Source organism: Leucoraja erinacea, chromosome 26, assembly GCF_028641065.1.
Source record: "Leucoraja erinacea ecotype New England chromosome 26, Leri_hhj_1, whole genome shotgun sequence".
Lineage (NCBI taxonomy): Eukaryota > Metazoa > Chordata > Chondrichthyes > Rajiformes > Rajidae > Leucoraja > Leucoraja erinaceus.
The window spans coordinates 28,238,864-28,265,503 of record NC_073402.1 but is presented as its reverse complement, the minus strand read 5'-3'; the positions used below and the strand labels follow the sequence as shown (position 1 = coordinate 28,265,503).

Genomic DNA, 26,640 nt, shown 5'->3' with positions numbered 1-26,640 from the left:
GGTCAGAAGTCAGAAGGTTAACTTTGTCTCAGCAGAGCAGACAGAATCCGTGTGGTTTCCAACACCTTGTTATCTTATTTCAGATTCCCAGCATCTACAATGTTAGATGTCCAAAAGCCGAGATGCCCATTGATTGTCCGCCATTGCCGCTGCATCTCACACTCGCACCGACCCCGTTGTCCTCAGTCCTTTCATCATTGTCCCAGCGAAACTTAACGGAAGCCGCAGGAACCGCGAATCATCTTCATTACATTAGAAACATTTCGCCTCCAGGGGCTAAAGTCGAGTTCAACAATTTTGAGATATTCGGGTATTTTCATATTTCTCGAGTAGCCTCCTCACCCCCCCTCACCAAGTTAAGTCGGCTATTTCACACTGAGGTAGGTGCTCTAGTCCCCATCCCCGCTTTAATCGCTCCCACTCCCCACCCTTCCACAGACCGTTTCTTTTGTTCTCTGTAAGAAGGAACTGCAGATGCTGGTTTACACCGAAGATAGACACAAAACGCTGGAGTAACTCAGCGGGACAGGCAGCGTCTCTGGAGAGAAGGAATGGGTGAATTTCTGGTCGAGACCTTTCTTCAGACGCTTCCACTGTTCTCTATAATTTCCTGCTGACTATTTAATTCTGTTTATTTCTGACCATTGCCAATTCTAATGAAGGATGATAAGACTCCAAGACAGTAGCGGGTGCAGCAGCATCTATGATGCTGCTGCACCCGCTGCTGCCTGGTCTGAATATATATCCACTATTTCCTCTTTATCATTCCACATTTTCCAGCAAGATTATCATTTGCATTTTCTTTAAATTGTTATTCGAAATTGAAGCCTTTAAATTTCAACAGACAAACAGCGAGCGGCAGCTTATATTCTCGAGGTAAAGCTCATTCAGATATAAAATTCGAATCAAAACCTTTTTTTTTTACGAATTGGTTTAAACCTGGAGTTTGAAGCGGCTAAACTGAAATTGACCCGAAGGATTTACGAATAAACTGTTCCTCCTCCCAGGGTCCTTGTGTGATGCCAGTGAGCGAAGCAGCTTAAAGAGACAGATAGACAGTAACAGACGCGCAAGTTTATTTCAGATGGGGCAGAAGCATGAAATGAATCGCAGCGAATATTAAGATGACAAATGCAGCGGAGAGAGAGAGAGAGAGAAAAACAAATCCAATTGCAGACGGCGCCAATGTAGCCAGCGTTTGGAGAATGCGACCTAACAAAGTGGGAAATGATCGAAGGCTCCAATGCTGCGAGAAACGACCGCGGAGATGTGGGAGTGAAAAGCTACGGTACAATTGAGGCTCACAACCGCTGGCAACTTGGTTTGGGTTTACGCCCAGCTAAAACGTGCATGTGTGGAGCAGAAGGCAGAGTCGGTCAGATCGTGTATCCGCTATCCCCCCGCTACCCTTCATTGTCCTCGAAGATAGGCACAACCATGCTGGAGTAACTCAGCGGGTCAGACAGGCAGCATCTCTGGAGAGGAGTGGCGCTTCGGGTCGAGACCCTTATTCATCCACGCCTGGTTGTAGCGGCCGCTTTGACCCTCTGCTTAGTCCCACCCCTCTCTCCCTCCCTTCTGCTTAGGAACACCAAGCCCTTTGAAATACGCAGAGATGGGCGATTTATAAGTGGCACCCACCCGAGGATATTCCAAGTTTTAAAAAAAAGCTGCATAAATCGCCGGAGAAATGAACGGGCAAATTCTTCCAGAGAAGGTAAGCGTGTGGCCCCTGTGTGGATTAAATTATAGTTTGGGGGGTAAACCGACAAGTCTGCGGACGATATCCAGTCCTTGACCTCCGTGGAATACAATGGCCGAGCTTTTTGTTGCTCTTCAGAGTGGTTGGCAGAAACTTCACGTTTGTGTTTGCATTAGAGTAACAACTTTCGAGTGGGGGAAACAGTAGTCTTAAACTGTAACAATGTAACAACTGGAGTTTGTAACAACTTGTAACAACTGTAACATTTGGAGTTGAATTGTTTCAATTCCAGTTTGCGCCTCTTTTAGCGACTGTTGGTCGCCACTGATTTACAATGTGTAGAAAAATGAATGAAAAAATGGCAATTGTCGCCCTTTGAATCCAAATCTCTGGTTGCCCCAGTGCTAACTAATGCAGGCATTTTTCTGGCATTGCCTCATGAAAAGTTCATCTCTGGCCTGTAGCCGTCCCAAGCCTCCCCTCTCTTTATCATCATCTTGTTTTAATTTTATCAATTTGATTGTGAACAACTGGATCTGAATTTCCATTTTTTTTTTTAAATAAATCGTTCCCAGATGTAGTTTCCAAAGCTCTGGTTCACTTCTCTCTCAAACCCACTCTCTGTGCAAAGTGACTTTGTGGAATTGCAAAGTCTCTCCTCTGGCAACACAATTTGGAATCACCTTATCACTCTTGGCAACTTTTCTAAACTCTGATCAGCGTTGATACTGTCCTTTTAAACAAATGTCCTTGTACACAACTGTGAGCCGAGAAAGTGGTGCAAACAGAACTTGAAAATAAGCAATGTAGGAAGGAACTGCAGATGCTGGTTTACACCGAAATACTGGGAGTGACTCAGCGGGTCAGGCAGCATCTATGGGGAGAAGGAATAGGTGATTTTTAGTCGAGACCCTTCTTCAGAAGTAGGGACAAGTAGAGCTTGTAGATTTCTTCTACAGCTGTACAATTTCTTCCCGGCTATGATATTAGACATCTGGACCACCCTATCACCAAATAGAGAGCCGTCCTGACCTACCATCGACCTCATTGGAGACCCTCGGACTATCTTTTATCGGACTTCACTGGACTTTATTTTGCCCTAAACGTTATTCCCTTTACCCTATCTCCGTACAGTGCAGACGGCTTGAATGTACTCCTATAATCTTCGCACTGACTAAATAGCACGCAGCAAAAAATATTTTCACTGTACCTCGGTACACGTGACAATAATACACTAAACAAAGATTGAATAGAAATGTAAAAAGGATAATGTTGGAGATATTAAGATTTAACGATAGATAAATCCACCGGGCGTGATGATATTGAAATAAATACATATCTTGCAATGTATTAGTCGAGAATTGGACCTGGATTTTTAAAAAAAATGACCACTGTTATATGGGAAGAGAAGAAAGGTGAAACTGGGAATCCATATACCTTTGGGGTGAGGATGTTTGGGGTGAGGGCTGGGATAGATTCTTTATATGTGCATGAAAATGCAGAGATCATGATATATCACCAGAGATGAGAAACAGCTAACATTTCTCACAAAGATGCTCTCGGTGTCCAAAGGTCTGTTCATCTCTTTCTTAAATAATCTCAAAGAGAAGCATTTTTAAGGCACGCTGGGGTGGAATATTTTAACTACCCAAATGAAAGAATGTCTCCTCATTTCAGTCACGGGTAGCTGAGCCCATAACTGAGGTTTAGATGGCTCCTAGTTCCACACCCCCAACTCAAGTGAAAACTACCTTTCAGCAAATTCCTTGTTGTGCACCAATAACCTTTGTTTCAATAACATTAAACACCTTGAGAAACTCAGCGGGTGAGGCAGCATCTTTGACTGGGTCTCGACCCAAAACATTGCCAATTCCTTCTCTCCATAGATGCTGCCTCACCCGCTGAGTTTCTCCAGCATTTTGTGTCTACCCTTCGATTTTATCAGCATCTGCAGTTCTTTCTTAAACGTGGAACACCTTCCTCTTTATAATGTACTGTATAACCAATCTCCTCAATATCTCCTCTTTGAAACCACACTCTCATTCTGGGACCTCACATCGCGTAAAATTCTGCTCTGCTCCATCTCTTCTACAATTCGTGTTGTGAAGTAACTGTTTTTTTTAATAAATCTGTACGGACAATGTAGGGATGACCATGCTGTATTAATGATTGATGCAGAATGCTGGCACAGCTCAGTGGGTCAGGCAGCATCTCGGGAGAAAAAGAATGGGTGACATTTTGGGTCGGGACCCAAATTAAATTTCAAGATCCTCCTCTATGTCTACAAAGCCCTCAATGGGCTTGCCCCCACCTACATCGAAAGTGCCTACCCACCTCACCACCTCCAGGTCCCTCAGATCGGCCGACATGGGGTTGCTGAACATCCCGCGGTCTAGGCATAAGCTCAGGGGCGACCGTGCCTTTGCGGTTGCAGCTCCTAGACTGTGGAACAGCATCCCCCTTCCCATCAGAAATGCCCCCTCCATCGACTCCTTTAAGTCGAGACTTAAAACTCATCTCTACTACCAAGCCTTTCTTGATGTCCTCGGAGTGAGGGCTATATGTATGTATTTGTGTATGCACTTAATCCATGAATCACTGTTGTATAACGTTAGTACCTCCACCAATGTAAAGCATTTTGGCCAACGAGAGCTGTCTTTTAAATGTGCCACATCAATAAAAGTGACTTGACCTGACTTGACTTGCTTCAGTAGTCCTGTATTAATGTTGGATGACATCGCACAGAATGAATCCCAGATCATCCCACCATGGTGGCCGATTGGGAAAGGGGGAGATGCAGCGAGACCTGGGTGTCATGGTACACCAGTCATTGAAGGTAGGCATGCAGGTGCAGCAGGCAGTAAATAAAGCGAATGGTATGTTAGCTTTCATTGCAAAAGGATTTGAGTATAGGAGCAGGGAGGTTCTACTGCAGTTGTACAGGGTCTTGATGAGACCACACCTGGAGTATTGCGTACAGTTTTGGTCTCCAAATCTGAGGAAGGACATTATTGCCATAGAGGGAGTGCAGAGACGGTTCATCAGACTGATTCCTGGGATGTCAGGACTGTCTTATGAAGAAAGACTGGATAGACTTGGTTTATACTCTCTAGAATTTAGGAGATTGAGAGGGGATCTTATAGAAACTTACAAAATTCTTAAGGGGTTGGACAGGCTAGATGCAGGAAGATTGTTCCCGATGTTGGGGAAGTCCAGGACAAGGGGTCACAGCTTAAGGATAAGGGGGAAATCCTTTAAAACCGAGATGAGAAGAACTTTTTTTTTCACACAGAGAGTGGTGAATCTCTGGAACTCTCTGCCACAGAGGGTAGTTGAGGCCAGTTCATTGGCTATATTTAAGAGGGAGTTAGATGTGGCCCTTGTGGCTAAGGGGATCAGGGGGTATGGAGAGAAGGCAGGTACGGGATACTGAGTTGGATGATCAGCCATGATCATATTGAATGGCGGTGCAGGCTCGAAGGGCCGAATGGCCTACTCCTGCACCTAATTTCTATGTTTCTATGTTTAGGAATTGACTGAACTTTGGGTCTTTGAGGACGTCTCTCTTTGATTCTCATCCTGTTCTCGAGTTGCGAGTGGAACTGGGCCAGCGAAGTGGTGAGATTTTTTAATATGAGTGCAGGAAGATGGGGTTATTTTTGATGGGTAATCATTTAATATGCACACCTTGTGGCTACAGCAATTGAAATGATAACACCTTGCGGGAGGATGGGTAGCATATGCCTGGCTCTGCAGGGAACAAAGCAGAAATGGTCCGGTTCCCTGCTACTTGTGCAGAAACAAATCAGTGGCACAACATGCTTTATATAAGCAACATTTCACATGCCGTCAGCTTACTGGGCAGGCTACACCCACTCAAAGGTATTTCTGCAATTTCCGGTCTTGAGCAAGTGCAGGAATTTGCTTTCCGAACTTTACATGAGTTCAGTGATAAGGGACCAGTGCTCATCGCTGCCTCTTTTACTCTGCCTGTCTCTGCCTCTGTCTCCAACCCACCATTGACTCCATCTACACTTCATGTTGCCTCGGAAATGCAGCCAACATAATCGAGGACTTGTCCCACCCCGATCATTTCTCCGTCACCCCACTGCCATCCAGCGGAAGGTAGAGAGGATTGAAAGCTCGCACCACCAGATTCAGGAGCAGCTTCTTCCCCTCTGTTTTTAATCAGGCTTCTGAATGGTTCTTCCATAAGCTGGGGTACTGTACAATCTAAGGTAGACAAAAATGTTGGAGAAACTCAGCGAGTGCAGCAGCATCTATGGAGCGAAAGAGATAGGCAACGTTTCGGGACGAAACCCTTCAGGAAGGAAATAGGTAACGTTTCGGGCCGAAACCCGGAAGGGTTTCGTCCCGAAACGTTGCCTATTTCCTTCGCTCCATAGATGCTGCTGCACCCGCTGAGTTTCTCCAGCATTTTTGTGTACCTTCGATTTTCCAGCATCTGCAGTTCCTTCTTAAACACTGTACAATCCACCTCTACCCTATTGAGGAAATTGGTCTTTGTCTATGGAACTGATGAGAACTATATACAATACAATACCTTTTATTTGTCATTTGAACCTCACATGAGGTTCAAACGAAATTTGGTTTCTGCAGCTGTACAAGAAAAGAACCAAGACACACACCAACACAATTTACACAAACATCCATCACAGTGAGTCTCCTGCTCACTGTGATGGAAGGCAAAGTCTTATCTCTCCCCTGCACTCTGTGTCTTCCCCCTTGCTCTATCTCTCTACGAGACTTGGACTTGATTGTGTGTGTATATATAGTCCACATGATCTATTTGGATTGCATGCAAAACTGAGTTTTTCACTTCCCTTAGTACATGTTACAATAATATTAAAGCTAAATAACATAGTGTCAATTTCAGACTGTGCCATAGTTGCCCTTGAGGGGAAACAATGTCTCAGCAGATCTTTGACAAGCCCCATTAGATTCTTATGTTACCTTTTTGTTTTTCCAAATTCCCCTGCTGGAGGGAAGGCAGGAGAATGAGGTTGAGAAGGAATGGCTTGATTGAATGGCGCATTAGACTTATAACCATATAATAACCATATAACAATTACAGCACGGAAACAGGCCATCTCGACCCTTCTAGTCCGTGCCGAACACATAATCTCCCCTAGTCCCATATACCTGCGCTCAGACCATAACCCTCCATTCCCTTCCCATCCATATAACTATCCATTTTTATTTTTAAATGATAAAAACGAACCTGCCTCCACCACCTTCACTGGAAGCTCATTCCACACAGCTACCACTCTCTGAGTAAAGAAGTTCCCCCTCATGTTACCCCTAAACTTCAGTCCCTTAATTCTCATGTCATGTCCCCTTGTTTGAATCTTCCCTACTCTCAGTGGGAAAAGCTTTTCCACGTCAACTCTGTCTATCCCTCTCATCATTTTAAAAACCTCTATCAAGTCCCCCCTTAACCTTCTGCGCTCCAAAGAATAAAGCCCTAACTTGTTCAACCTTTCTCTGTAACTTAGTTGCTGAAACTTGATGGGCTGAATGGCCTAATTCTGCTCCTTGAACTTCTGCTACTTATGAAGAACCAACCTTGGGCATCTTCTCTGGATTGTAATCGTTGAAGAATATTCTTCTTTAAAATGATAGCAAACCTGTAGGTTGTCCTCCTGGTGTGGTCTTGCCAATAGCTATTTACTACAATTCTCAAATTATTTCCTATTGCTGAGCATTAACTTCTTATGGTTCATGTATAAGGACCTCCAGCTCTTGGTATCTGTAGACATCCTTCATTTAAACAACCGACCGCTTTCTATTCTTCCCACCACAGTGGATCACCTCACATTTCCTTACATTAGATTTAATTTGTCACATGTCTTCCCCCTCACTTTACCCACCGGTATTCTTTAGCAGAGTTTGTGTCATCATGGCCAAATACAGGCCAGTGGGACTAGTGTAACCGGGATATGTTCGCTGGTGTGGGCAAGTTGGGCCGAAGGACCTAGTTCCGCACTGTGTGAAATCTATGACTCACAAATTGCTTGACTTGCCTAATGTTGCAGCATCAGCAAATCTGGAAATCAACAAAGGTTTTAAAGAAAGCATTTTTTCCTAAATTTTCTGGCTGATTAATTAAGATCACCGATCTCTGAAAGAGGAGCTTAATTACATATGCTAAGTTCAAAAGCAGGATCTATTATTAATGTCGACTTGGGAACTTATTAGCGAGGAAGTTGAAGTATAGACACATTTTGAATTACATCAAATTCATAATCACAGCTAGATAGTTTTCACAGAATCTGTGGAGTTCGCTCACAGAAATGACGTAAATCACAATGGGTTTGCTATGTAGAAAAAAGTTAGTGCAATAAACATTTATACAGCAATAGAATGTGCCGGAAAGAACAGTAGAATGTGTAGGAAGGAACTGCAAATGCTGGTTTAAATCGTAGACACAAAACGCTGGAGTAACTCAGCGGGACAGGCAGCATCTCTGGGGAGAAGGAATGGGTGAAGTTTCAGGTCGACACCCTTAGAAACTAGAAACATAGAAATTAGGTGCAGGAGTAGGCCATTCGGCCCTTCGAGCCTGCACCGCCATTCAATATGATCATGGCTGATCATCCAACTCAGTATCCCGTACCTGCCTTCTCTCCATACCCCCTGATCCCCTTAGCCACAAGGGCCACATCTAACTCCCTCTTAAATATAGCAAATGAACTGGCCTCAACTACCCTCTGTGGCAGAGAGTTCCAGAGATTCACCACAGAGATTTCACACCTTACACTTGCTTATCTATCTACCGCCCACCCCCCTGACACCAGTCTTCAGACTGGTGTCAGGGGGGTGGGCGGTAGATAGATAAGCAAGTGTAAGGTGTGAAAACAGGACAAAGGGAATGGATTAGACTTGATTTTCCCTATTTTGCATATCTTCAGCCATAATGCACAGGGTGACATGCTACTGATTACAGGTATATTATTGGAAATGGGAACAAGTATTTGACAAATTTTAAAGTGAAAGTCTGATTTTCCACTGACCACAGTTTGAGCAGATTGGGCGAACTTTATAGTTTCCGAGAATTCTCGTAAGATTCTTGCCAACAGCAACAATTACAGTTTTTACATAATTAATCCATCCCAGCCTTGCGCGGAGTTTTGTGGGAAATAACCAGGGAAAGAAAGATCAAAGATGTTGGAAGAAAGTCACTTGGGTGGTGCAGCTGCTGCCTCACCGCCCGCGCTAGAGACCCGGATTTGATTCTGACCTTGTGCACTGCCTGTGTGGAGTTTGCACGTTCTTCCTTGGGTCTCCATCTTGGTGGTCTGGTGTCATCCCACATCACAAAGACATGCGGGTTTGTAGATTAACTGGCCTCTGTGAAATTGCCCCCAGTGTGTAGTTTGTATGGATGTGACATAGAGCCAGTAGTGTGAATGGGTAACCGATGGTCGGTGTAGACTAGATGGGCCGAAGGGCCCCTTTCCATGCTGTATCTCTGACCACTAAACACCAAACATGAAGAAGTTTTCAAAAGGTTTTCAAAACAGTTTGAAGGCAGGGTGCATGAGGAAATGGAGGAAATTCAAGAGTGAACATAGCGGGCAGCTACAGGTACCAGTAACAATGGTAGACTGAGGTGACAAGCGTGTCACTGGCATCAGATGAGAACTTGTACACTCTGGAGTTTAGAAGGATGAGAGGGGATCTCATTGAAACATATAAGATTGTTAAGGGCTTGGACACACTAGAGGCAGGAAACATGTTCCCGATGTTGGGGGAGTCCACAACTAGGGGCCACAGTTTAAGAATAAGGGGGAAGCCATTTAGAACAGAGATGAGGAAACACTTTTTCTCACAGAGAGTGGTGAGTCTGTGGAATTCTCTGCCTCAGAGGGCGGTGGAGGTCGGTTCTCTGGGTGCTTTCAAGAGAGAGCTAGATAGGGCTCTTAACAATAGCAGAATCAGGGGATATGGGGAGAAGGTAGGAACGGGGTACTGATTGGGGATGATCAGCCATGATCACATTGAATGGCGGTGCTGGCTCGAAGGGCCAAATGGCCTACTCCTGTACCTATTGTCTACTGTCTATTGAAACTGTTCGTATGGAGATTGATGAGGGTGGCGAATGTAGAGTTGAGGTTGCAGAGTGGAAGATAATGAAAGGGAGTGTGATTTTGTGAAGAAACAGGATCTGTATAATCTGATGATAATCTGCTTTTCATTTAGGTATCCAAAAGAAATGTAGGTGAAAGGATTGGACTTTATTCCGTGGAGCGCAGGCAGATGATGGGTGATCTTATAGAGGTGTACAAAATCATGAAAGGAATAGATTTGGAAAACACACTGTCTTTTGCCCAGAGTAGGGGAATTGAGAACCAGAGGACACAAGTTGAAGGTGAGGGGGGAACGATTTGATAGGAACCTGAGGGGTCATTTTCATGCACAAAGGTGCGTGGAATGAGCTGCCGGAGGAGGTAGTTCCACCAGATTCCCTCTAAACCTCTCGCTCCTCGCCTAAAACCATTGCCCTCGGGTCTTAGACACATCTGCTAACATAAAACATGGAGCATAGAACAGTACAGCACAGGAAACGGGCCATTCGGCCCACAATGTTTGTACTGTACGTGATGTCAAGTTAAACTGATCTCATCTGCCTGTACATGATCCATATCTATCCATTCCGTGCACTTCCATGTGTCTATCTAAAAACCTCTTTGACACCACTATCGTATCTGCCTCCAATACAGTATCCACCATAACCACCACCCCTGGCAATACGTTCCAGGCCCCAACTACTCTGCATTAACAAAACGCCCGCCCATATCCATTCAACTTTCCCCCTCTCACCTTATAGCTGTGCCCTCTAGTGTTGGACACCTCCACCCTGGGGGAAAGGTTCTGACTGTTCACCCTGTCTACGCCTCTCATCGTTTCATAGACTTCTATTGTCTCCTCTCAACTTCCGACGTTCCAGAGAAAACAATCCAACCTTTAAGTTGAAACCCTCTAATCCAGGCAGCATTCGAGAAAAGTACAAGGGTGAAAAAATTCTCACAGTCTATTCCATCGATGCCTCTGCTGACGTTGTATTCCTATTTCATGTTGCTCGCAGTCTCCTCTGCTCCAAGGCAAACAAACCCATCTAATCTGATCTCTCATAAAGGAAGCATTATGTTCCAGGCATCCTCTCAAGTGCAATCACATCCTTCAAGCTCCATTATAGTCTTACAACATGATTAAAAACATATTTAATACCTACATTTAATCACTACATTAATTAGAATTGTTTCTTTAAACCTCTGGCTATTCGATGCTATGATACATCGTTAACAATATCATTCTCAGCTGCCCAGCGTAGTTCCGTTTTCCACAGTGTACATTTCTATGACCATATAATAATATAACCATATAACAATTACAGCACGGAAACAGGCCATCTCGACCCTTCTAGTCCGTGCCGAACACATAATCTCCCCTAGTCCCATATACCTGCGCTCAGACCATAACCCTCCATTCCCTTCCCATCCATATAACTATCCAATTTATTTTTAAATTATAAAAAACGAACCTGCCTCCACCACCTTCACTGGAAGCTCATTCCACACAGCTACCACTCTCTGAGTAAAGAAGTTCCCCCTCATGTTACCCCTAAACTTCAGTCCCTTAATTCTCATGTCATGTCCCCTTGTTTGAATCTTCCCTACTCTCAGTGGGAAAAGCTTTTCCACGTCAACTCTGTCTATCCCTCTCATCATTTTAAAAAAACCTCTATCAAGTCCCCCCTTAACCTTCTGCGCTCCAAAGAATAAAGCCCTAACTTGTTCAACCTTTCTCTGTAACTTAGTTGCTGAAACCCAGGCAACATTCTAGTAAATCTCCTCTGTACTCTCTCTATTTTGTTGACATCCTTCCTATAATTAGGCGACCAAAATTGTACACCATACTCCAGAATTGGCCTCACCAATGCCTTGTACAATTTTAACATTACAACCCAACTTCTATACTCATATGAGTCCGCTTGTTGGCTCCCTCCTAGTGTTGGGTCCATCACTGCCTGTTGCCGTCTCGGTCACGGTTATTTACCGAGCTGTTCTTCACGATGTCCTCACCTAGAATGCATCGCCAGTTGTCCTCAGAACCTCTACCCAGCAGGGCTAATTTGATTGAAAATTACAGCATGGAAACGGGTCCTTCGACCCACTGAGCCCATGTCCCCCATTGATCATCCATTTGCACCAGTTCACATCCACTCTCTACACACTCGGGGCAATTTACAGAGCGCCAATTAACCTACAAACCCGGGTGACTAAGTAAGTTTATTGGCCAAGCATTCACATACAAGGAATTTGCCTTGGTGCTCCACCCACAAGTAACAACATGACATACAGTGACAGTTACGGATGACTCAGAAAACACTAAACATTAATAATAATAAAACATTAATGATAAAACACCATTGATCAAGCATGGGAACCAACAAAATACCAGATCAAATGGAGGCTACAGATTTTTGGCTGTTGAGTAGAGCAACTACTCGTGGATAAAAACCGCAGTACCTAGAGAAGCCCACAAGGTCACTTCGCACAGACAGCACCCGAGGTCAGGATCGAAACCGGGTCTCTGCCGCTGTGAGGCAGCAGCTCTACCTGCCGCGCCAGTGTACAGTAATTGATGAGTTGCTGGAAGGGGATGGATGGTATCGGAAAGGCTTTCCTTCCCTGGACTGACTGAGTAGAAGCAGGGTCCTGGCCCAGCTAACATCTGGCCCTCCTAATATTACTGTTTCAATTTTCGCTAAGGAACAGGATTTCATTCCAAAACACGTTTCCTTGGGCAGAGTTGTACCATTGGGCTCTCAAATACATCTGCAGTCACTTTTCCTTTCACAGTCTAACTGGAGTCATTATTAATGATTACTTTTGGCCGTGCTTTTGTTATGAAGCCTGTCCCCTAACTTGTGATCTGTGTACAATGATTTCCTCGTTTCCAACTGGGCAACATGAACAATGATGTTGGTGAGGCCTCGCTTGGAACACTGCCTATGGTTTTGGTCCTGTTACCTAATAAAATATGTAGTGGTATCGGCCTGCTGAATCTCCCAGTTGCTAACCACTTGAACTCCCATTCCCATTCCCAAGCCAATCTTACTGTCCTGGGCCTCCTCCATTTCTAGAGTGATGCCACAAACTGGAGGACCAGCATCTCGTATTCAGCCTGGGTAGCTTACAACCTAATTGACTTCTCCAATTTTGGGTAACACCCCCACTCCCTCCTTTCTCTTACCTGTGCCCCACCTGGTGTGTATACATTCCATCCAAAATCCTACCCCTCTTTTCAGCAGGACAGGCAGCATCTCTGGAGAAAAGGAATGGATGATGTTTCAGGTCAATACCGTTCTTCAGATGATGCTGCCTAACCTGCTGAGTTGTTCTAGCCCTCTTTTGTGTTTTAAAAATAAATAGGAACATTGGTGACAATGTGAAGGAGATTCGCAGGTAAACAAGTGCAAAGTCACTTGAGTTGCTCTGTTGGCCTGTTCCACAAGTCGTATCATAGAAACATAGAAACAAAGAAATTAGGTGCAGGAGTAGGCCATTCGGCCCTTCGAGCCTGCACCGCCATTCAATATGATAATGGCTCATCATCCAACTCAGTATCCCGTACCTGCCTTCTCTCCATACCCCCCGATCCCCTTAGCCACCAGGGCCACATCTAACTCCCCCTCTAAATATAGCCAATGAACTGGCCTCAACTACCCTCTGTGGCAGAGAGTTCCAGAGATTCACCACTCTCTGTGTGAAAAAAGTTCTTCTCATCTCGGTTTTAAAGGATTTCCCCCTTATCCTTAAGCTGTGACCCCTTGTCCTGGACTTCCCTAACATCGGGAACAATCTTCCTGCATCTAGCCTGTCCAACCCCTTAAGAATTTTGTAAGTTTCTATAAGATCCCCTCTCAGTCTTCTAAATTCTAGCGAGTACAAGCCGAGTCTATCCAGTCTTTCTTCATATGAAAGTCCTGACATCCCAGGAAACAGGAATCAGTCTAGTGAACCGTCTCTGCACTCCCTCTATGGCAATAATGTCCTTCCTCAGATTTGGAGACCAAAACTGTACGCAATACTCCAGGTGTGGTCTCACCAAGACCCTGTACAACTGCAGTAGAACCTCCCTGCTCCTATACTCAAATCCTTTTGCAATGAAAGCTAATATACCATTCGCTTTCTTTACTGCCTGCTGCACCTGCATGCCTACCTTCAATGACTGGTGTACCATGACACCCAGGTCTCGCTGCATCTCCCCCTTTCCCAATCAGCCACCATTTAGATAATAGTCTGCTTTCCCGTTTTTGCCACCAAAATGGATAACCTCACATTTATCCACATTATACTGCATCTGCCCAACATTTGCCCACTCACCCAGCCTATCCAAGTCACCTTGCAGTCTCCTAGCATCCTCCTCACAGCTAACACTGCCCCCCAGCTTAGTGTCATCCGCAAACTTGGAGATATATCTCTAAATCTCTAAACAGTTTCTATAAGATCCCCCCTCAATCTTCTAAATTCTAGCGAGTACAAACCGAGTCTATGCAGTCTATCTTCATATGAAAGTCCTGACATCCCAGGAATCAGTCTTGAACTTGAACTTTTGTCATTTGTATGGGGAAGCTATATCTGAACACACCATATATTGTATTTTAATGTTGCTGTTTTTACCTGCACTTTTTTAAAAACTATTCGCACTGTTTTATCAGGGACTGGATTGTTTTTATAATAGTTTTTATTTTACGCGTGAAATGTTTAAGTTTCATGTGCGATGTTCAAGTATTCCCTGAGAAACGTCTTCTCATTTTGCACTGTACAACTGTTGCTTTGCAAGAATGACAATAAAGGACGATGATGATGAACCACTCCCTGTAGATGGGAGATTCACATTCTCATTGCCGTAAAGATAAGCCATGATTTCCATCACTTGATTATTGTGCATTGAATCTCTTTCCCAGAGTAGGTGAATCGAGGACCAGAGGACATAGGTTTAAGATGAAGGGGGGAAAATGTAATGGGAATCAGAGGGGTAACTTTTTCACACAAAGGGTGGTGGGTGTATGGAACAAGCTGCCAGAGGAGGTAGTGGAGGCAGGGATTATCCCAACGTTTAAGGAACAGTTAGACAGGTACGTGGATAGGACAGGTTTGGAGGGATATGGACCAAATGCAGGTAGGTGGGCCAAGTGTAGCTGGGACATGTTGGCCAATGTGGGCAACTTAGGCTGAAGGGCCTGTTTCCACACTGTATCACTGACTCTTTGTGGCTGAGACATTACTAACCTGGTGCTAAACTCTCCCATCTGTTCTCTTTGCCTCTTGCATTTTAAAATGTTTGTTTAAACTTTCCAGCAATGAAACAGGCCATTCAGCCCATCAGGTCTGTGCCAACCATCAAGCCACCTACATTGGTGTTTTTTTTAATTCTCCCCCATGTTCCCATGGATGACTCCTATCAGATTCCACCACTCGTTAAGACACATTTACAGTGGCATTAACCGACTGGCCTGCACATCTTTGTCACTTGGGAGGAATCGGGGGCTTCTGAGGCAAACCAACATGGCCACAGGAAGTACATGCAAACTCCACAGAAACAAAATCCGAGGTTGGGATTGAACTAGGATCACTGCAGCTGTACAGCAGCAGTACCACTGCACCGCCCAAGTTTGAGATATCTTTGTGTAGGATGGAACTGCAGATGCTGCTTTAAATCGAAGATAGACACAAAAAGCCGGAGCAAAGGGCCTGTCACACTTGGGCGTTATTCAGGTGGCGCATGAAGATTTGGACAGACCCTTAACTCGTGGGACAGGCAGCATCTCTGGAGAGAAGGAATGGGTGATGTTTCGGGTCGAGATCCTGCTTCAGACTGGATCTCTTTTGCGGTTTCATGGCAAATTCTGTATGGTAACTTTTTAGTGAAGCATTTGGGAACGTTAACTGTATTAAAGCTGCCAAACAAATTGAAGTTATAAATGAAATGTTTCTGAGTTTTCAATATTCACTAAGACGTCACAGGTACATTTCTGAGTCTGTTCCGTCAGATCATTTTCACTTGATATTTATATTCAGTGGAATTTTCACTGTTCCGACCCCCTTTCATGTGCTGTGTCCTTTATTTTTATTGTATGGCTGTACGGGAATTTCATTTCACTGCCATCTGGCACATGTGACGAATAAATGTATCTTGTATCTTGTATCTTTCATAGAAAATAGGTGCAGGAGTAGGCCATTCGGCCTTTCGAACCTGCACCGCCATTCAATATGATCATGGCTGATCATCCAACTCAGTATCCCATCCCTGCCTTCTCTCCATACCCCCTGATCCCTTTAGCCACAAGGGCCACATCTAACTCCCTCTTAAATATAGCCAATGAACTGTGGCCTCAACTACCTTCTGTGGCTGAGAATTCCAGAGATTCACCACTCTCTGTGTGAAAAATGTTTTCCTCATCTCGGTCCTAAAAGATTTCCCCCTTATCCTTAAATTGTGACTTTCCCCTCCCTTCCCCATTTTAATCTTGTACTAAATTGTATATTTGATAGTAACTTTCCTCAGATTGTTACTGTATGGATGATGCTTCTCAATTTTTAGATTGCAATGGGTAAGATAAAGATTAATGTTACCCTCTCACCCCCCCCCCCCACCTTCTGCCTTAATACATACTTAATACTTAATAGATGGCACTTTATTGAAGTGCAGAACTTAATAGCAAAAATGGGAAAGAATTGAAAAGGTAATATTTGTAAATATGTGACATTTTTCTCTTTAAAGTAACTTTATCCCCTTTTATTTTAAGTGAACTATAGGCTCCAGAATGACGAGCACAGAAAATAAACCAGCCACAAAGACCCAGAAAAGCATTGGCCAACCCGCTCTTCACTCCCGTGGTAAAGCATCAAGATCAAATTATATTTCCAGAGATGATAAGAGTGTCAAAGGAAAAATTAATATGCGCTCGCCCGCTGGGCTCTTCGTTATACTGGGCCTGTTGATTGTCTTGGTGGGGATCGCTATAGCAGTTGCTGGCTACTGGCCTTATAAACAGTATATAACAGTACAGGCGCCAGGGAATCGGCAGCCAACAAACAACAGTGAATTGGCCGTCAACATTCAACTTGCCAGATCAAGGCTCCATCCTCGACCGGGGCAAAGGAACGAGAAGCTGAAACTAATTGGCCCACTGATCATGGGCATCGGGTTATTCGTGTTCATCTGCGCGAACACGGTCTTGCATGAAAATCGGGACAGGGAAACCAGACTCCTGGCCCAGGGAAAGATCTATTCCATCGCGGGCCAGGCTGCCAATGGGGATGACAGTGAAGCGGAGAGGACTCTGCAGGATCCCATTCCGTCTTCCACTGAGACCAGCGCCATTGAAGAGACCAGCAGCGCCATCTACGACCCCGAGCGCTCCTGTGACAACTCTGCAAATCATAAAATGACGGCCCAGTTCGAGCTCCATCACAAAAGACCGTCCCCGTCCGTCTCCCTTTGTAGCGTGGCCTCCGAGTCTGGCAACTCCAGCGAAGGGAACCTCAACGTCCCTTTAAATTACGGCAGTGAGTCAGTCTCCACCGCGGTCTTGTTGCCGGTCATTAAACTCAACAACTGTGTGATTGATACTCCAGTGGTCGCTGATGTGGTGGAAGATACTGAGCTCGGACAGTCGGTGACCATGTTATTGTCCACAGAGGAGCTGAGCAGGTTACAGAACCACGGATACATCCGCTCCGGCAGCATCCGCAGCGCCGATGATGCTCCTCGCATCGTGGACACGGACCAGCCCTCGCCTCGCCGGTCCTTCCCCAACAGGTTTATTGGGAGGTTGTTCTTCTCGGGGGCCACCAGGAAGACGTACTGCTCGGACATGCAACTCCACACATCCTGCGGCCACCCCGGGGCCCGGGACCTCGGGATTAACGCCAGCGAGCTCAGCCAACAGCAGCAACATACAGAGAGGCAGCAGCACAGGAGTTGGCCACGTTTGGATTGCAGCTACATAAAGAAGTATCTGAAGCTGGAAAACCGAGAGGACAGCGTGGACAAGTTACTAGAACAGGCCGAACGCGAGTATGCAGGCGAGGAGCAGAATGTTAAGGAGCTAAGGAATGAAAGACTCTGAACATTAAACGCATTTGCAGATGGGTTAAGATATTTATCCAGGCAGCAATTTCTGAAAAGAAAACCTTCCGATGTGGTCTACTGAAAATATGGATTGCGGATTGGAAGCGATTCGCAAAAACATTGCTCCTTTTTGACTGAACTGTACCAAGCAGTGTTAGTCTTCCCACACAAGTCTAACTCTCCTAACCTGGTGGACAATCAGCTGGGGAGGACAGAATTGGATCGTTTTCACTGGAATGTTGGAAATTGAGGGGAAACCCAACAGAAGTGTATAAAAATGATGGGAGGCCCAGATAGGCTAGACACTCAGACCTTTTCCCCAGGATGGACATATCACATACTAGAAGGCTTAGCCTTAGGGGGCAAAGTTTCAAGGAGATGGTTGTGGAGGCAGATACGGTTTAAGAGACTTATGGATAGGTACATGGATACGCAGGGAAATAGATTATGTGTAGGCTGATATCAGTTGATTTTTGCTATAATGTTCTGCATTGACCTTGTCTCTCTCTCCCCCCCCCCCCCCCCCCCCCCCCCCCAACCAACCGCGCGTTGAGGGGATGGGACCCAACGGGTCCCCCTTGGTCTAGTGTTCTATAAAAGTTTTCTAATACTCAATTTGTCCCTAACTAGTCCCCGGTTGTCTTGCAGTGAATTCTTCACATCCCACATGGTTGGCTCCTCTTGTTATCTCTAGGCTTCCTCTTGTTAACATGGCGTCAATGCAAGTCAGAATTTATCGACGACTCATTTCCAACGCATAGGCTCGTCTTCATTTACCTGATCATGTGGTCTCTCCCCCCCCAGCCTCCGTAATCCCCAGCAGTGCTGTGTTCCAACATGCATCCTCTGTTCTTCTAACACTCACTTTTTCAGCAGCAACTTTCTTTCGTTCCATTTCTTCAGTCAGCTCTTTCCTTCGTCTTGGCACCTCATCCTGGAAACCACTGAATTAGATAGTCCTTCCTTGCCAACTTGCCCACATTCAAAAGCCTCCTCAAAACCCACGTGCAACTATGTCGAGGGCACTGGATAAATGCTTGTGGTTAATGTAGGAACAAGAATGTCTTGTTATTGCTACTAGATTAATGAACACATGCAAGAAGATAGACACAAAATGCTGGAGTAACTCAGTGGGTCAGGCAGCATCCCAGAAGAAAAAGGAATAGGGTTGTTTTGGATCCAGATCTTCTTCAGGCACATGCATTAGTGTTTTTCATTGTTGAATGTTATTCGGTATGAATGGATGCATCAACAAGAGACGATCAGATTTCACTGTCTTAAGCATCAATGCTAATTGAAGCTTCTCAGAATTTTGAGAAAATGGTTTTGTGTTTCTTCTAAAGTTTGATATAAGTGGGGGTGTAAAGATATGGCAGGCGCCTGTGGAATGTTTGACATAAAGGCTCCATTGAATAATGTGACAGCATTTTCCAAGGAACTCACCCCAATGTCCATAACTTGGCTGAGGAAGTCTGGCTGTAGAGTACACATCCCAACATCAACTTACAATGTATTTTTTTTTCTCCAGAAAAACACTTTAACTGTAACTTTGGGTGTATGCATATGGTTACATTTATCGACCCATTGGCTGAACTGTCAACTGGTTGAATGCCAAGTCTGGTGTTGTTATTTGAGACCATGTTAAATGCTTGTAAATCCTCATTAAATTGTCTTTTTCTATGCCTTTCATTTTCTATCACATAACATATTTGCATTATTATTATTATTATACATAGCTATTTACATGATGACATATTCAGTAATGTAGTTCAGCCCACCAAAGTCAACCATTCGGAGTAATACCAAATTCATCTAGAATACAGGGTGAAATTAAATCGATTCTATATCAAATCCTATGATTTGACCTCTACTCACTTGGTATTTAAAAAAAAATCACTTCAGTAAAAGAACCTCACTGTTTTCGACATTTGTTAAAATTTGAAGCAATCCTATCTGCTTCAAATTATTGCCAGACAACACTGTTTAAGGGCCTGGCCCACTTATGCGATTTTTTTTGCGACTTGCCGGCACCCGTCATAGTCGCGGTGGGTCGCCGATAATTTCCACCAGAAAAAGGTTCGACTCTTTGGGCGACTACTCACGACCAAACAGGCGTTATGTGTCGACATGTTGCGGCTCGCGGGGTGACACTTTGGCGGTGAGTAGTCGCCCAAAGAGTCGTACCTTTTTCTTGTAAGTCTTTGAAATGTGGAAGGAAATTGGAGCACCAGAAAAAAATCCACACATTCACAGGGTCAACGTACAGATAGCATCTGTAATCAGGATTGAACCTGGGTCTCTGGCACTGTCAGGCAGCAACTCTACCGCTGCACCACCTAAGGTTAAAATGAAGGTCCCTTGTAGCTTTAGACATGGGGCTCATTTTCATTTTATGCTGGTGAAAACAGTCCCACCTCTATTTTCCTCGTTGATTTTAGTAGATTGATTGGAGATGGGCTCGGCAGTGCCAAAGTAGCAATACTAATGCTAACTTAAGCAACAGGAAGCTTGACATGGTCTATCCAACCAGATTCTCATGAGCCAACTATCTCGGTGAGCAACCTCCTCAAGTGTTGTATTAAACCAGGCAGTTGCAAATAGGTAAACTAGAAGTGTGGGATGCCCAAAAAGCAAGATACTTCATCATATTTCTGGCTGGAAAATAGTGGGGTAGTCACGTATAAGCAAAGACCGCAAGTAATAAAATAAGAATTATCACTAATAAATGTAAGAAATGTTTAATTTCTCATCATTGAATCAAATAATTGTCCTGACACGATGCCATTTGGCCCATCAATTCCACTGTGGCTCCTGGAAGGGTGAGCGAATCAGTTCCATTCCTCTTCTTTCTCCCATATATTATTGTCTCTAATTAACTGCCTTTCAAACGTACTGAATAATGCTCTTTCCACCATCCCTACAGTTAATGAATTACAAATCAAGACAAGTCTGAGTTAAGTCTGAGATTTTTTTCCATCTGCAGGATTTCATGAGTAATTTTCATAGCTCTAAATTAATTTTTGTTACTGCAAGCTAAAGCTACTAATGGCTGTGCATTACATTGTTTCATAATCACTTGACAAGTGTCAAGAGAAAGGAAGAGCTTGTCAGTTATAATCCCATCATCAGTGAAACTGATAAAAACTGTTCTCTAGCGACGATGGTGTCTGATTACTGTAGGGAGGTTACATTCAACCCCCCCCACCCCCCCCAACACAGACTATTTTCTTGCAAGACAGCTTTCTTCTGCTAGTCAATTATCAAAGTATTCTTTAATTGGCTCTCTAGTGTCTGCAGAAAATTACAACATATCCAATTCAGACTAGATTAAAAAATGGTGTGTCCCCATCTATTCATCCATCGGGTTTAGAACCAACTCGTGGTATGTTATAGCAGAACTGTTTGTTCAGGTTTCCTCAAATTCCTGTCCTATGAACCATTCCAAGGATAACATGCACTATTTTAAAAAAAAGATAAAAATACCGTAACTTAAATTTGATGCCAAAATGGCTTTGGCTATTTTCTCAGAACAGTGCCTAAATAGGTTTTAAACACTCAGTCGGTTCATTGCCAACTAACAAGTAGACAAAACAAGATTTCCCTTTTTAAATTTTCACAAGGGTTTACCTACCTTCTGCCTATACAGATGCAGGCAGGCCTGCTGAGCATTTTATTTTATCATTTCAAATTTGTACCATTGAACTTTTTATTTCTCCTTTCCTTGGGAATACAATAGAATTGCAACAACAAATGCCATTACACTCTCCCTCAACTCCACAGTTCCATTCGATTCTTGTTCAGTGCCTCATGTGGTGAAGATTCAATTTACATTAAAGGTTGAACAAAATATCCTTACATTTACATTCCACGGGCTTTTAATGAAAGAGATGAGCTGTGGGCACTTTTGAAGAAATCAGCTGGAGATCTTTGATTGTTTAGAAGCAGTATAACAACAGTAATGTTGATTTGCATAGAACTTCAAAAGATTTCAGAAAGGCAAGCTGGCTGCAATTAAAAATGACCAGATCCACTTAGAACTTGAAGTAACACTGTACTGGAGGAGGCCCATTTGCTTCCGTTTGCCTTTGGTTGCTTTTTGAAACTGCTTTGCAATTGGGATTAATCCTCTCCTCTCTCCATGGGTGTGGGTTTTCCACTCCCTTTTTAAATAATTATCTCATTTTTCAAGAATGTTTTCCAAAGTTTAGTTTAGAGATACAGCGCGGAAACAGGCTCTTCGGGCAACCGAGGCTGCACCGACTGGCAATCCCCGAACACTGACACTATCCTACACACAGACACTAGCGACAATTTACATTTATACCAAGCCAATAAACCTACCAACTGGTACATCTTTGGAGTGTGGGAGGAAGCCGAAGATCTCTGAGAAAATCCTCGCAGGTCATGGGGAGAAGGTACAAACTCCATACAAGCAAGCACCTGCAGTCAGGATCGAACCCGGGTCTCTGGCACTGTAAGGCAGTAGCTCTACCTTACACCATTGTGCCGCCGCTCAGAAAACAAAAGTGTTTTCCAAAGCAAACCACTGTTGCTCTTACAACTGGTTTCAACAATAAGACCGAATCAATACCAACATGACCTGCTCATTCATGTGGGGTTTGCATTAGAATTTTCCCTGGATGTTTCTTTGCTACTCAGTTGGAAATGTAGGTGAACATAATGTTCCTAACTCTTGGATTACTTGCTTGGTCACGGCCATACCTGGGGTTTTACAAATGGTTTTGGAATAATTTGTGACTTAAGAGAAAGACCCTACAGTGCGAGTGAGTGAGTGAGTGGGCTGCACAGTGCAGCTGGGCCCGATCTCATCCCCACCCAGTGTCAGACAAATAGTCTGAGACAATTGCTTTCTGTAAATAAACATCCACTGGGGCAAAGGAATTGCAGAGTTGGCATCGCACAGACGGCTACATCTGGGAATCGGTTCAAGAGAGGAGAGAAATTTTAATTTAAAAAATTCATTTGGGAACTTGAATTCTGAGTTTTCCCACCAGAAAATAAAAGCGTCATAAATCAGAATATAGTTAATCATGGCCAAAACATGTTTATCTACCCCATATACAAGATGACGCACAGCAGACAGCTGTTTTGTAAAAACATGTCGAAATAAGAAACTGCAGATGCGGGTTTACACAAAAGGACACAAAAGCTGCTGGAGGATCTCAGTGGGTGAGGCAGCATCACTGGACAATATGGATTGCTGATGTTTTGAATTGAGACAATTCTTCAATTTGAAGGGTCCCGGCGCAAAACGTCACCTATCCACGTTCCCCAGAGATGTTGCTTGACCCACTGAATAACTCCAGCACTTTGTGCCCTGCTCTCATGCAAGAGTTCATTCTTGAAGCATGAGAAAGACACGAGAAACTTCAGATGCTGGAATCTAAAGCAAATAGACTACTGGAGGAACTCAGTGGGTCAGGCAACATATGTGGAGGGAACTGGACAGATTGGGGTTGGGGTGGATTGAGATGGAGCAAGGACGGGGTAGAGAAAGTTGGAGAAGAGAATTAGGGGTAGGGGAAAAGCCCGGCAAGTGATAGGTGGATACAGGTGAAGGATTATTGCATCTTATTAGGTGTACAGAACATGACTTCTCTCCTGTCCTGCTGAGTTACTCCAGCATTTTGTGTCTATCTTTGATTTAAACCAGCATCTGCAGTTCCTTCCTACACATGATAATTTGGTTACAGCCTTGAATTACAAGTATAGAGCAAATACACAACAGATATAGATGACATCTGTTGTTTGTACCATAACTATATCCCCTGAACTGTCGCAGGAGATCCACAAACTATCCAAGTACTGAAAACCTCTGCCACCAATTTTATTCCTTGAACAGCAGACTTAACACCTCTCTATGTTTGCAGCTCGGGCAAGGGAGGCACGTGGTGCTGAAGTGAATCAGATGGCTTGTTACAATTGGGAGAAATCCACAGCAAGGCACCTGAAGCAGGTTAGATCTGGAATGGAACCGCTCCCATCCAAATGAGCCATCACCGTGTTCATTAGTAATCGGCCATTATTGCGTTTTTAAGGAAGGCGCATTAGACCATAAAATTCCCAACAAGTAATTATGCACCTCAGCTGGAGCAGTGAGAACCCTGTCTCGACTGTCCCTTTTAATCATATCAGGGGCTGTGCGGCAGAGCTAGGCTGCATGTTGCTTTATATCAACTTTTCCGCCTCGTTGTGGCAACTAGTTTAAATCGCAAATTCAAAATAGTGGAAGTTATAGAACCAAAAGTCAGGAGTTTACTGCCATGTCATGGATGTGAAATACAATACTCTCCATAGCAGGCTGGTGCAATAGGATGATGTTTCCAGATGCATAAAAGAGGAGTATTTACTCTAAAGAAAAACTGCTTCATTAATGTCCATCGGGGGAGGACATTTCCCAGCTGACCCTGACCCACATGTTCATCGATTAATATCCATCAATTACCTTGTCGGAGGTGATAGACACCACTTGTCACCCATAGACAAGACCAAATAAATAAAGCATATATACTTGTATTGGAGAGTTACAAGTTCTCAAATGTAACAGTAACAATTTGCCTCCTTGCACCATGCAGATATTGGCAAGACGTACAATGCTCTGTCCACACCATGTTGCCTCTTGTACAAATCAGTCACTGACTGGCAAAGAACGAAGAGAATACATCTAAACAGACCATTTGGGCCTGTAGTCTGCACTCTGCAGGAATTTCTTTCCACACTCGTTTTTCCCTTAACCTTTAAAGACCGATTTTCTGTTCTTAATTCTCCTTCGTTTCCAGAAAGGGTCCAAAAACAATTCACGAGGATGTTACTGGGTTTGGACGGTATGAGTTATAAGGATAGGTTGAGTTTTTTCTAGGAAAAAAAGCGGTTAAGGGGTCCACAGATTATAGCAGTGGAATTAGAGGGCTCTTAAAAATAGTGGAGTCAGGGGATATGGGGAGAAGGCAGGAACGGGGTACTGATTGGGGATGATCAGCCATGATCACATTGAATGGCGGTGCTGGCTCGAAGGGCCGAATGGCCTACTCCTGCACCTATTGTCTATGATTAGGCTGTTCGGCCATAACGAGTCTTCTCCGCTATTCAATCATGGCTGATCTCTGCCTCCTAATACCATTTTCTTTCCTTCTCCCCACAACCCTTGACACCCATTCTAATCATCGACCTTATAGGAGGTGTACAAAATCATGAGGGCAATACAAGGTGAACAGTCACAGTATTTCCCCCCCTGGGGTAGGTTATTCAAAAACTACAGGATATTATGCTTTAGGAGAGAGGGGAAATGTATAATATTTTATAATTTGAGTAATTGACAAGGATGCAGAGGTGCTCGAACGGATTCTAGATGAACTGAATGAGTGGCAACTACATGGCAGATGAAGAGTAAGTGAGAGGTCATCTGTTGTGGCACATAAGAGCAAAATCAGAATTTCTTCTTAACGTTGACAGATTGGGAAATATTGATGGTTATAGGAACCTCGTTGCACTTGTACACGTCGCCAGTCTGTTATTGTGAGGAGGTTTGAATACTCACCATGTGTCCACTTGTTCTGCAAGAATAAATGTACATTTGACAGCTATATATGGGCTAAAGCTAGTGCAGAAAAATGAAAATAACGAGTACAGTACGTGAGTAATGGAATCTATTTATTGTAATAATTAGATTTACTGTTCTAAATAGATCCACTGTGGGAATTGCAGTTTTCAGAGAGTCACAGCAGATGATGCACAGGAGATGACTCACTGTAGACTTTAAAGATACAGAGTGGAGACAGTTCTTCGGACCAGCGAGTCTGCGCCAACCAACAATCACCCCATACTCTAGCACTACCCTGCACACTAGGGACAATTTACAATTTCACCGAAGCCAATTAACCTACAAACCTGTACGACTCACCTGGAAATTGTCTTAACCACTTGGTACAGAATAAGCAATGAAAATTTTCAAAGTTAACCTCTGGCAATGATTTATATAATAGTTGTATATGCCCGTCGTCCAATTGAAATTGCTGCTTATTAATTTAAAACACACTCAAAATCTATAAATACCTTGCACACAATACGTCAACATTTCGCACATTTACTTAACGGATATCTATATTTGTTTCTCTATTCACCCAAGTTGGAATTTTGGTACGAGATATATTAATGCAGCTTCTAAGATTTTGCAAGGCATTCCTCAATGAATCACTGACTACAGTACAATCTCTGGCACAAACTGATGGTCTTGTCATGCACTCCATCCAGCCACAATGCGGTTGAGTGTTACTTGACTTGTGTTACATCAATGTGTGTGTAGCTGCTCATTATTTGCTGGTAAGTAGTTATTTTGATAACAGTCGTGACACGGTCGTTTGGTAATTCATTTTTCACCCACCATTATGCAACTGAAGACTGCTCTTCACTGGAATGAAAGATGTTGCTAAGGACAAACTGCACCCCCTCCACATACACCTGGATCTCCTGCCATCAGGCAAGAGATATCGAAGCATCAAAGCCCGGACTACAAGACTGCTAAACAGCTTCCTACCACAGGCTGTGAGGCTGCTAAACAGTCACTCTGTACTCACAGTCACTTGATTCTGCGGCTGGCACGGACACTTTAATAACTGGCACTGGCCACTCAAATCAGCTGCCCCGGACATTTTTATGATTGGTTTACTGTATTTTAACGTTGTGTTTTACCTGCTTTTAACTATTTATACTGTTCCATCAGGGACTGGATTGTTTTTAGTGTTATTATGTGT

The 26,640-nt window shown here is 43.9% G+C and overlaps 1 protein-coding gene across 1 annotated transcript; it reads left to right on the top strand.

Moving 5' to 3' along the window:
* The first annotated feature begins 745 nt into the window (after positions 1-745).
* LOC129709886 (transmembrane protein 200A-like) lies at positions 746-18,383 on the top strand. The gene is made up of 2 exons (XM_055656552.1): positions 746-1,717; positions 16,542-18,383. Exon 2 carries the CDS (start codon positions 16,560-16,562, stop codon positions 17,865-17,867), a length of 1,308 nt encoding a protein of 435 aa, XP_055512527.1. The 5' UTR covers positions 746-1,717; positions 16,542-16,559; the 3' UTR covers positions 17,868-18,383.
* Positions 18,384-26,640: the final 8,257 nt, after the last annotated feature.

Bases quoted from the DNA above. Each gene is read 5' to 3' on its own strand.
- LOC129709886 (XM_055656552.1), top strand. From the start codon at position 16,560: ATGACGAGCACAGAAAATAAACCAGCCACAAAGACCCAGAAAAGCATT.